This window comes from Myotis davidii, unplaced genomic scaffold (genome assembly GCF_000327345.1).
Source record: "Myotis davidii unplaced genomic scaffold, ASM32734v1 scaffold1144, whole genome shotgun sequence".
Lineage (NCBI taxonomy): Eukaryota > Metazoa > Chordata > Mammalia > Chiroptera > Vespertilionidae > Myotis > Myotis davidii.
In genome coordinates, this window is record NW_006294766.1 from 433,452 (window position 1) to 446,533 (window position 13,082).

At 38.6% G+C, this 13,082-nt stretch overlaps 1 protein-coding gene across 1 annotated transcript in view; it reads left to right on the top strand.

Moving 5' to 3' along the window:
- CPOX (coproporphyrinogen oxidase) overlaps window positions 1-8,408 on the top strand; it is a gene marked incomplete at its 5' end in the record, with an annotated part of 11,480 nt that extends 3,072 nt beyond the window's left edge. Inside the window, 4 exons of the mRNA XM_006769290.2 lie at window positions 884-1,077; window positions 1,730-1,948; window positions 5,289-5,393; window positions 7,065-8,408. Of these exons, the coding sequence (XP_006769353.1) occupies window positions 884-1,077; window positions 1,730-1,948; window positions 5,289-5,393; window positions 7,065-7,152 (606 nt within the window). The remainder of the gene's footprint in view (window positions 1-883; window positions 1,078-1,729; window positions 1,949-5,288; window positions 5,394-7,064) is intronic.
- Between the last annotated feature and the right edge of the window lie 4,674 nt (window positions 8,409-13,082).

Sequence of the window (13,082 nt, forward strand, 5' to 3'; positions counted from 1 at the left end):
CAGCTCATTGTGCATGTGTAATTCCAGCCTAGAAATCCCGTTAGCTGAGCCAGCTCTTAGACCTGTCAGAGCGCCTATGCAGTGCCACGCTACTCCCCTTGATGTCTCTGTAGGTGATGGCATTTAAAGTCAATGTATTTAACTTTTCATTTTGAAGTTGCTTATGTTTAAAAAATTGGCAACTGGTACTGACAACCTATAGACCTAACTAAGCACATGATATAGTTATTCTCAAACTATTTGAGTTGTCTCCCTCAGCAGGTATTTTTACCCTTTCTGGGGGAAAGGGAAGATGGTATTTAATATAAGCAGCATAAGAATCTCCTGTTTTTTTGTGTGTATTTTGTTTTGTTTTTAAATAAGCTATAGATGCCTGGGACCGATACTTGCTTTTATTTTTATTTTTTTCAAATTGTGACCAACAGAGGCATTTTAAGCTTCTCATGTGATTTTAATAGGTAGCCAGAGTTAAAATCCACTGCCTGGTCCACCTGTGGTGTTTGATCATTCCCTGCCCTGTGTGTCATTTCCCTGCCTAGTTCTACTCTCACTTTTTAGTTTCTTACTTCTTTCCTGTCCAGGCCTTACAGGCCATTTAGAGCTAATTTCAGTTGGTTTTATTTATTTATTTCTTTATTTATTTTTTGAGAGAGAGAGAGAGGAAGGTGGGGGGTGGAGAGACATTGATTTGTTGTTCCATGTATTTATACATCCATTGATTGATTCCTGTATGAGCCCTGACTGGGGATCGAACCCACAATCTTGACATATCAAGATGACACAACCCAGCCAGGGTCCAGTTCAGTGTTTTTGATTGTCACCCGTTTCATGCTTAATAAAGTTAGCTGATAAATTAAGTTTGCTAATTCAGTGAGTAACGTGATGCATCTCAAAGTCCAGAGTCCAAGTCACAATAACATGTCTTGATTTGGTAGGTAACAAGCATTGGTGGTTTGGTGGGGGAAGTGACCTTACTCCCACGTACTTGAACCAAGAGGATGCCGTCCATTTTCACAGAACTCTAAAGGAGGCTTGTGACCGGCACGGCCCAGATCTCTACCCTAAATTTAAAAAATGGTAGGTCATGATACCTAAAGTATATTCTGTTCCTCACTAAATACCTTTTTTTAGCTGGCGAAGGTTGAACTATTTCATTGCCCCCTAGAATTGGGATACCAGTTTTAAGTGGTTTTCATAAGGTTGCAGTATATTCTTTGATTCCAAATGATTTCGAATGTAAACTTTAAGGTGATCTATGTTTGCAAATCCAAGGTTTTTTAATCCTCTGGTGGGAAATTAATTTTCATCCCAGATGAGAATTGTCTCTCTATTGCCATGACGATATATGAGGGCATAGGCAGGGCTGGAGAACTATTAGGGACAGATGGAAATGTACCAGAGATTTGTGGCAAGGAGAAAGGTGGAATTGGACACTTTGTGAAAGAAACTCTAAAGAAAAAACAGGGGGGGATAAGGACACATTTGTAATACCTTAACTAATAATAATAAAAAAAAGAAAAAAGAAAAAACAAACAAACAAGAGTTGTGAGGAGACCCAGGGTGTTTGGTAGGTATGTAATGGAATCTAAGTATAAGTTGCTTCTTTGGACAAAGAGTGAGGTCACTGCTGGCCTTAGTCAAGGATGGTGCTCCAAGTGGAAACACTCACATTGACGTTCATGCCTTTGTTTCCCTCTGATCCCTGATTGGGCCTTGCTCTGTTTTCCAGGTGTGACGACTACTTTTACATAGCCCATCGTGGGGAGCGCAGGGGCATCGGGGGAATCTTTTTTGATGACCTTGACTCTCCATCCAAGGAGGAGGTGTTTCAGTTTGTGCAGAGCTGTGCTCAGGCTGTCGTTCCTGCTTATATTCCCCTTGTGAAAAAGCACCGTGATGACGCATTCACCCCCCAGGAGAAGCTGTGGCAGCAGCTCAGGAGGGGACGGTGAGTGACTGAAAGGAGAATAAACCAGCTCATTGTGTAGCTGGGGAGAGGGGTGGCGCAGCTCTAGTAACCGTGGGTGGTGTGCTATCTGGGGCAGATACTTTTTCAGAGTTGTATTAGTACTCACCCTAATTTCTTTTCATAACCAGATGAATAGTATATGAATAAAACAACGTTGTATAATATAGTATTTTAGAAAGAGCAAAGTGCATTTCATTAGTCTACATAAGGGATTCATAGTAGGCATGTAGTAAGTACTTGATGAATTTAATTCAGCCGATTTCTTTTACTTAGGTTTCAAGCAGTACCCTCCAGCCATATGCCAACATAATGGGTACCATTTAATGTTTTTGCTGCTTTGTAAATTTGGAATCACACCTTTTTTCATTCGTCATTAAGGTTTCTTAGACGTTGTTTTAATGAAAATAATCATTTTAGAAATTATTTACACTTAATGATAATATTTACTAATTATGGAGTCATTACTGTGTGCCAACCCATATATGAGGCAGTTTGCATCTATTTTTCTCCACAAACTTGTGATTTTGGTGTAATCATCATTTTATAGATGATAAGACTAATTCTCAGAAAGGCAAGTTCCTTGCCCAAGGTTACACAGCTGGTAAATAAAGATGCCAGATGTGGAACCAGATTATCATGACTTCAAAACTTGCAGCCTTTCCCATTCATGAAGGAAGTGGTTAAAGCAGGTTTGTGTTTCTTACCGGGATACTCACCTTAGCACCCTGCTCTGTGCATTCATTGAGCTTGGTGAGCGCATTTGGGTGATCATCCTGAGATTATCTTCAGCTGCGGGGTGGGGGTATACTTGTGAATCAGCTCCAAAGAATCCACTATTCTGGCTCGCAGGAGTTTCTCATTGCCATCTTAATTGCATATATACTGCTGGTCCATGGCTGTAAAGTGGATTTTCTCACTTGTGTTCATTCTGTATCAACCATATGAAGTTTTGGGCACTTAAGGAGGTAACACTAGTGCCCAAAAAAGGTCACCTTAAATAACATTCCAGGTCTAAAGATGTATGTCTGTGTTTATCCTTCTTTATGATCACCTGTGCTGTCTGGTCTCCGTTGATAAACATGGGAAAGTGAGAGTTGATTAGCTTTTCTTCTTAGAAATTGCTTACACAATGCATCTGTTTTGGTACATGTTTTTGTTTTCCTATGATCTCTCAAATACACCTTTACTTCTTTCTTTTTTCACTTGACACTTATGTGCCCCTATGGCTAGTCTCTGTGCTGACTACAAAGGTGAGCATAGCATGGACCTGTAAAAACAACTCACAGTTCAGTGGGGAAGGTATACCTAAGAGGATAATTTAAAAAGAAAAAGCAAAACGCTATGGAAAGTACATGGTCTAGTTTTGCGTAAGATTCGATATGCAGACACTCATGTGTTTGGAGTTAGAAGTGGGGGGTGTTAGATGAATTTTCTGAGGTGTGGTGGGTCACTCTTCTGCAAGGAGAGCCTCCTTCTACCACCCTTATCTCTGGGCTTCAGATGGCAGTAAACTCTGGGGCGAAAGATAACACCAGCTCTTCTGCAGTTATCAGTACGTCTTTACTTGCTTACAATGCATTTACAGCCCTATCTGTCTCCTTCAGGGGGTCACTCCTCCCCACCTCCGCCCAGAATGAGTTTCCCCTGCAGTGAGACTGCTTCCCTTTTGACTGTGCAGTCTTACTTGCAAACTCATTTAGTCTCTTGTCCTCAGTTACTATTCTCTCATCAGAACTTGAACTTCAAGTCTTAGAGTCTTTTTTTTTCCCTCATAGGAGAACAGAAACTAACCATCTTTAACTTACTGCTGTTTTGTTATATTTTGAGAAAGGGAAACAGGATAAGATTCAGGCATCAGTTAGATTGAAGGAATGGTTCAAGTTCATAGTTCCCAGGCACCTCAGAGAAGAGTAATGTATAGAAAGAATCAGAAAGAACAGATGTAAGCTGAGCCTGGTGGGAGTCAGAGAGGCTAATGTAGGGATAGGGACATCATTCACTCAAAAAAGGAAACAGTAGGAGATCCTCCAAAAAGTTCATTTAGGGAACTCCTTACACGGTTTTTGACAAAAGACATCAGTACAAATTAGAGAACCAGTCATTCCTTAAATAATGTTTCAGAAAGGTAATATCAGGCAGGGGTGGAAAAGGGCTGAGAGACTGGAATTCTTAGGAGGAAGTTAAGAAGATTCACTAAAATTATATTTTGAAACAGGCATAAGATATTAAATAGTTATTAGTATGCAAAATGGAATCAATAATAAATGGTGAGGACTAGAAAGGGATTCATGGATATAATTTAATTTTCTCAGAACCTTTGGCAAGTTTGCACACACAAAAGCACATTCTAAAAATTGAACTACTCCAAGATTCTAGAAAAAATTTTCTTCTATGTGTGATTAAAGAGAGTAACAAATGGATAAAAAAGAATATCTGAGGAAGTTTAGACTAAGAGAGTAGTTTCTGACAAGTTGAGAAATGATCTGAAAGGGGTACTATTTATTGACATTTTCAGATTTATGGATCAATCTAAATTATTTTGGGTAGTAGAACTCATTTTTTTAAATTGGGGAGAAGAGACCCTTTTACAAAGGATCCCATGATGTTAAAGGCAATTATATTTTTAAGCTAGACAGAGTTTACATCTGACTCTGGCTGTTAATGGAAAACTAATGTACTAAACCAAGTTTTCATTGATGCTAAGGGTATTTTTCTAAGCAAATAAAATTGAGCACTGCAACTCAACCACTGCCTTTTATTATGATTGCCATGAATCCGCAGGAAGGCTGATTTATATCACTGCTTGTTAATGCTATTAACTACTTCAATAAAAGGGAATATCTAGAATATATGAGTAAATGTTAATAGATTGCTGTTACCTGCATTTGGACTTTTAATTACAGGTTTGCTGCCCGGTCTTAGTACTTGTGAGGTATAGGCAGTGAAATGAAGTCTTTGGCTCTGAACTATATCAGACTGTGGGGGAGGCCCAGAAGGAGTCACGCCATTTCTTTTTCATGATTGTTGTGCCTTCAGGTTCTCAGCCTTGTGTTCATTCTTTTTATTTATTAGAAAACAACCTCCTTGTTATATAACGGCTCTGTGTTGGGGCTGAATCTATGTCCTGTTGTTTGTTAGATAGAATACCCTTTTATTTATGTCTGTCCAGATGGAGAAAACTCAACTGACTGTAGACTTGTGTCCGTTCCAGCTGATTGGGAGGGTGGGCAGGAAGAAGTCCCCCCTTTAAGTATTCATCATGGGCTAAGAAAGATTTTACTCAGCTGACCCTTAATGTTGTTTGATGTCCGTATGTCAGATACGTGGAATTTAACCTGCTGTATGACCGGGGTACAAAGTTTGGCCTCTTCACTCCGGGATCCAGGATCGAAAGCATCTTGATGTCTTTACCTCTGACTGCTCGGTAAGAATAACTCGTCATAATAATTATCCCCCTCCCCCGAGCCTTCAGCCCCCACCAAACATGAACGTTAACACCACAGATCTCTCACCCAGAGACGTCACTGGTTTTGACTTTGCTGCTTTTATTAAAAAATCAGAGTCAAATCATTAAGGAAAATCAAATTGGATATTTTAAGGGGTATAAGGGTGAGTGATACAGCTTTATGTGTGAGAGCAGGAAAAGGATAGAGGGAGCAGGAGGACGGGGGTGATGATGTCTAAGAGCCGGATTATCCTTGCCTGGGTAGTTTTCCAGGAAGAGCATATCAACTTCTAAAACTTAATTTTATTATAAATTATTGCACGTGTGAGGAAATGTCTTACTCTCCCGTAGGAAGTATTAAGCTTGTTTGAAAGTATGAGGTGCACAGCCTTCTCTCTGTGTTTTCCATGCTGCTGTGGTGAGCTAGCTTCTTAGAGGTGAATTGAGTCTGTGTGGGGAATTTTACAGACGGATATATTCGCATTGGTGCTATTAGGTTAATAGAGATCTACAACTGCTTTTAAGAAAATGAGAATGATGTGTGCCAACACTGAAATAGAAAAGATCAGAAAGAAAACAGAGTTATCATTGTTTGTTTTACAAGAGTTAGAATCTTTTTTCTCCATGAATATAAATGTCTGGATAAGAATTTAACTACTGGATGCCATTGACAGTCTGTCTTGCCTCATAACTGCTGTTCTGATCTAGCCTTGTGAGAGCAGTACCCTCTGTGGCTGTCATGCCTTCACGAAGGCATTGACTCTGTCTAACTATTGTTTAGGGATCTTCTGTCCTTGGTTAGAAGATCGCGCACATCACTGTTAGGTATTCCTGCCACTGGAGAGATGAGAAGTGAGTGAAAAGTAAACACGACCATTAGGCCTCTGGTGGTCAGCCTGATCGCTCTGGCCCCTAAGTATAATGCATATTCCAAGCAGATGTGGGCGGATTAGAAATCACCACCTTACTCACTTGAGTAGCATTAACACAACAGGTCACTTTTAGCTTCTTATAATCTATACTGGGGGGTCTGTAAACTGAAGACTGCAGGATAAATTCAAGTCCACCAAAAGATGTGTTTTTGTACAGACCTTGAGCTAAGAAAGGATTTTACATTTTTAAAAGGATTTATTAAAAGCAAAAAATATGAAAGAGACCATATGTGGCCCCACAAAGCCTAAAGTATTTATTATGTGGCCCTTTATATTATCTGATGTGTTATTTACGTTAATTTTATACTCATGTTTTTTCTGAGAGAGAATCTATTTAAAAAGGCATGCCAATATTGTTGCCATAAATAGAAAGTAACACAAAATAAATGTGTAAGTATGAAGCTAAAAATAGTTTGCCCATGGGTCATCTCAGGTTAGAGCTTTACAAAACCCTAATTTATAGTAAAAGTGTATTTTCCTTCTGGGATATTAGCCAAAGTGTGCTCAGGAATTAAGAAACTTTATTTCGTTAGCAACAAGTATTTTTAAAAAGCCTGGTGGGTGAAAGGCATATTAGGCACAGTGGAGACAAAGAGGTCTGAGACATTTTTTACTGTTTTAGAACTTTATTTTTCATTTATCTTAAGTAAACAGGTATGTGTGTTGTTTATTATTTTTTTATTATTACATTTTTTGCTTCCGTTTTGGGTGTACACAGATGGGAATACATGCATTCACCCTCAGCGAACTCCAAAGAAGCAGAAATTCTGGAAGTTCTTCGCCATCCAAGGGATTGGGTGCATTGACAGAGGCAAAGCAGCCACCCTGGGGTTTGAGGACACAGAATGTGTGCCCCACTCCACTGGCCGGCACCGTTGCCACCCTGTGGCAGTTAGTCACCTATGTCTTGAGCCCCAGTCTTCATTCTGGAGCCTGCCTCCCTGGCCCCAGAGGTTTCCGTTGGATGCTGTCAGTGATGGGTGAGAAGGTGACCACAAGTCCATTGGTTGATATAAATCTCATTGATACTTTTAGAATCATTTTATATGACTAGTTTACAAAATATGACATTGGGTTTCCTGTATTGAGTTAAGGGAATCTAAATATTATAGTTTGCATCAGGAGAACTTCTCATGTTATTTTTATTTCTTATATTTCTTAAAAATTGTAGTTTCTGCCACAAAAATCTGTTGTGGGATAAATTTATTTTCATTAATTCAATGAGATTGAGTTTATCAGTAATTTTTGAAAGCAACTTGAAATGAAGGTAAAAGTTTTGCTTTGTCGCTACTGAAATTTCTTTAGTCATAATATATGTATGTCTGTATCTTGCTGTAGAAATCACAATATTGTAAAATGCTCATTTTTATATAATGATAGATATTTGGGAACACTTGAAATTTTCTTAATCTTTACATGTGTTACAATTCAGTGATTACCTGTGGTTGTTAACTCTCCATCTCTGTTATTTCAAAAAGGGACATCTAAGTTGTAATTTTTATTTTTTAAAACTAGAACTTGTTATCTGCACTTTTGAATGTGAAAGTTTATAACCATACATTCTGATATTTAGAATTTTCTATTCCAGACAGTTCTATATGGAAATTTAAACTAAAAAAAAAAAAATCCTGGGGATGTTATGAATATAGGAAATGTTTATCGTTTAGTGAGAAGCATTTTCCTTCTTTAATTAAAGTAAGCATAAATGTTATGAGTGTGAGAAGCATGTAGGCATTTTATAAATATTTTTTCTTGTAAGATGGACTAGTTGAAATTGTTCTCTTTAAATGAGAGATTCTGTAACTCATATTTGCTTTTAAGATAAATTCACAAAATTCTTAAAATGGCTTCTTTGTTCACATAATAATATGAATGTTTTTTTAATTCATAATATATTGAAGTTTGTAAGGAATATTATCTTCCTACATACTATTAAGCATTATCTTGGAACATGTTGAATGTATGTGACTGTGTGTGACACTTTAGGGCTGGGAAATGTATGAATTCTTTAATTGTCTTACAACAGATCTACTGATTAAATTTTATTATGGAATATGGTTTACAAATGTCTGTATTTTTCACTTTTTTTTTCAGGATAATATGCACAGGGAAGACAAATATCTCTTAGTTCTAACACCATAGTTCCTCACCTAAATATTTGAACCTCCCTAATTATGACTTTTGCACTCAAATTCTCATAGCAGCTTTATTCACAATAGCCAGGAATAGAAATAACACAAATGCCCTTCAGCAGGTGAGTGGATAAAGAAAGTGTGTTATAGCCATATGTAAAAATACTACTTAGTAATGAGAAGGCATGGCTTGATAAATGCAACAACATGGATGAATATTTAAAAAGCATAATGCCAAGTGAAAGAAGCCAGACACAAAGAGCACTCACTGTATAATTACATTGAAATTTTCTTAATCTCTATGTGTTACAATTCAGTGATTACCTGTGGTTGTTAATTCTCCATCACTAAAAATGTCAAAACTCTAACAACAGAAAGCAGATCAGTGGTTGCTAGGGGCTGGGGCTAGGGATAGAGCTGGGAAATGGATTGTGAAAGGGAACAAATGAATATTTTGAGGTGAAGGAAATGTTCCATGTATTGATTTGTGACAGTGGTTACCAAATTGTATACACTTATCAAAACTTACTGAACTTCACACTGAAAATCATAGAATTTTATTGTGTATATAATTTATACTTCAACAAAGCTGATTAAATTTAAAGACCCCTAATATAGGCATGTTCAAATAAACCTCAGTTTACCTTTTACAATGAAAAGTCCTTTTATCATATAGATCTGCTAGCATTTTTACTTGTGTTGAGGACTATTGGTGTCTGGGCATTGGACTAAGATAAAATTTCAAAAATTTTCTGTGCATATCAGTTTTTCATACCCTTTGATGTATTTCTCTTACAGATGAGATGGGGGGGGAAACATAATTGCATAACTACTGGAAAAAAAGATCTGCTGTTACTCAAAGTAAATTTCTCTTTCAAGTTTGTATTGATGTCTATTCTGAATCTACTAGAGGCCCAGGGTGTACTCCCAAACGGCCTGAGCACCTGAGTGCTGCTCTTTCATATGTCTGTTAGTGGTCAGAGGGACGGAAATTTTGGGGGAGGATGTACATGCTTTGGAACAAATTTCTAGTCACTACTTTCTATCAGTATACTCCGCCTTCCCACCCATTGAACTCAATGTTTGAATTAGAAAACTGCATGCTAACGAGCACCCGATTAAAAGGTCAAGAAATGTGTTTTCTTATGGCTGCTTATCCTTCCATGTGTCTTTTGTTGTTACATTCAAGGCTGGAGCCCTAACCGGTTTAGCTCAGTGATAGAGCATCGGCCTGCGGACTCAAGGGTCCCGGGTTCGATTCCGGCCAAGGGCATGTACCTTGGTTGCGGGCACACACCCAGTAGGGAGTGTGCAGGAGACAGCTGATCGATGTTTCTCTCTCATCGATGTTTCTAACTCTCTATCCCTCTCCCTTCCACTCTGTGAAAAATCAATAAAATATATATATATATATTTTTTAAAAAGGCTGGAATCATCTGCAGGTTTTTTAGTCACACATCAGTGCCCGGGCTAGACCACTCGAAGGCTGGCTGAGCTTAGACTCAAATTTCACCAGGTGAGGTATGCCTGGTTGCCTTCTGATCCATCCCCAGAGGTTAGGTAGTGTCACTCTCCACATTCCACTAGTTAAGTGAGTCACTAAGCCACATTCAAGGGGAAGGGACTAGGGCTAGGCCTTACTTAGCTCAGTGGCAGGAGTGTCAAGGAACTTGCTGTCATCTTGGAAACCATCACAAAACCTTTCACACCCAAAACCACAGAAGCGACTGGCCCCTTTCCCTCCCTTGTTGTCCTAATAAGATCCCGTTGAGTCTACCTTTGAAATGCTTCTTGGTTTCCTTCCTCTGTTCACTGCCACCACTATTGTATTATCCCTGCCACAAGTATTAATTAAATTTGCTCCTTCCCAAAGAAACACATAAAATTTCAATTTCATAATAAACCTAAATTGTCACAATTAAGTTGGTGAAGCATAAACATTTACAAATGTCTTGAATAAATCCTGAATTTATTATTGTTATCTGAAAACAAAGCATAGGTCATACAATATAAAACCTTATAGACCTATTTCTGCAGGTGGTTTAATACCAGGTACACATTAGCATAGGCCAGCAGAGCAAGATAATTGAATTGCATTCCATCTTCCAATCAATGTTCTTTGTTTTGATTCTAAAAGTTAACTCATTCATCAGTATTTTAAAGAATCCTTCACCAATTAATTCCCATTCATCAACACATGTTTGAACATAAAACTTGGCATAATCTAATGCATCATGGTTTCAGTGAGTTTAATGAGTTTCAGGGAGTTGACACAAATACAGTCATTTGACTTTGTAGTCATTTACAGTTGCAACATTGGCTCTGTCATGGACTCATTTGCTTATGAAATGGTTGGGGAGGTATCAACTTAAAGTTTACAAATAAGATTGTACCAGTTGAATGCCTCTATTAACAGCAAGTGAATAATCCTATGTAATAAAAGCCTAATATGCTAAGTGTCCAGTCATTCCGTCAAGCAAAGCATAATATGCTAATGATATTCTAAGACTGCTCAACTGCTCGCTATGACGTGCACTGACCAACAGGGGGCAGACGTTCGACTGGTAGGTTAGCTTGCTGCTGGGATCCAGCTGATCAGGACTGAGCAAGATGGGCCAGACATGCCCTGAGCCCTCCCTGGCTGGCCAACCTCCCATGTCCCTCCCTGGCTGACCAACCTCCCATGTCCCGCCCGGCCCTGATCATACACCAGTGGGTTCCAGCAGCCTGGCCTGCACCCTCTCGCAATCTGGGCTGAGGAACCACCCCCCCTCTCCAAGTGCACAAATTTCATGCACTGGGCCGATAGTGCATTTATAAATAAAAGTCTTCATAGCGATTTATGTTCAGGTCTGGTCAAAGTTGTTCCCATTGTCTGATTTGGTGAGGCAGCCGGGAGCTTTCAGAATGTTCCAAGCCTGCTGCTTGGCATCCTTCTAACTGTAGAAATAATATGCAAAACTGCAACCCCACTTATCAATTTCTTATAAGTTCAAATTGTAATTCAACTGAAAAAAATAATTCAGTAGATACCCTCAAAGAAGAATAATTATTTACAATTTTAAATATCTACATCAATACAAACTTAATAAATTCTGCTGAAAGTTTTAGTTCAGGTGTATTTAATCTTATATACTATACAACATGAATAATGTGAATATTTCTAGGAAGCAATAAGGACCCACTTTTCATTTCGCCTCCTCCCCCTCACTCTTTCAGTAATGTGCGGGAGATATGGGATCTTCCCTAAAGCAGCAAGTCTTCTCCCTGACACTCTAGCATGAGGAGCGGAGACCGAGCCATCCCTGCTGTGCCAAACCAGAATCCCAGCTCACAGAATCTGTGAACACAATAAAATGGCTGCTGTTTTATGTCACCTAGCTGGGGCAGCTTGCTAAACAACAGTAGATAATTGGAACAGGTTAAAGGCCCTTAACAAAAAAAGAGGAGAGCAGTTTTGACGAGCTTTATATGTCTGCTAGCTGCCAGTATTTAGAGATGTGAGTCTGAGGCTTATGAGAGAAGTTAGGTCTAGAAACATATATTTACCAATTATTTGTATAAAGGTGCTAGTTGAAGAAATAGAAGGTGAGCCGTCTGATGAGGTTCATGCAGAATAATAAAGGAGAGTCGAAGACTGAACTGGGGCCAGAGAAATGAGCTTGGAAAAAGGTGTGAGGGAAGGAGGCCAAGAAGCAGCTCATTGAATAAATGGAATAGAAACAAAGGACATTAAAAGGGACAAGTTGGGTGTGATTATAAGGGTTAAAACATTACAGTAGCTGTGCTTCTATATATAGAAGATATTGAAATAATGCATGCTATATATAATATATTCGATAAATCAGGCATTACGTTCAGATTTTTAGAAATGATCCTAGTCTCTAAATTAGCAAGGTCTTCTTTGGTACTAAAATTTAGGTAATAAAATTATTTCTACTGCATACATGGTGTCTCAAGTTTCTCAAATTGTGAAATTCTTTAAAGAACCAGCAGGTGGAGCACATTTACTTGAGAAAGTCTAATTCTGAATTTCTGTTTTTGTTTTTTAGGGGGGGTAGGGTGGGAGTGGAGGAAGAAACAGTGAAGAGAAGTGAATGGGAAAAAGGGGGAGGAAGGAGCCGGAGAGGGTGCGAGAGAAAAGGCCAGAAAAAAAGGAGAATGAGTAGGAAAGAAGATGAAAGAGAACTGTTTGACATCTCTCCTTCACTGAATTATGGTATTGTTGGATGATTATCTGAAAGAGTTATTACATATTTAATCAAGCACTGTTATTTTTTCCACCACCATTTATCGACTCTATGCCCTCTTCCACCTCTACCCACCCCCAATCACCACATGTTGTCCATGACCAGTAGTTCTCTCTTTTTTTTTCCTTTTTGCTCAATCCCTCCACATACACCCAGAGCTGTCTGCCTGCTCTCTATGAGTCTCTCTCTATTTTGCTTGATAGTTCAGTTTGTTCATTAAATTCCACATCTGAGTGAAATCATATGGTGCTTTCTCTGAGTGGCTTATTTCACTTAGCATAATGTTCACACTGTTAATTTTAGTATGATGTTTATATCTTGTCAAATGTCAAATGGATCATGTTTCATTTCTCT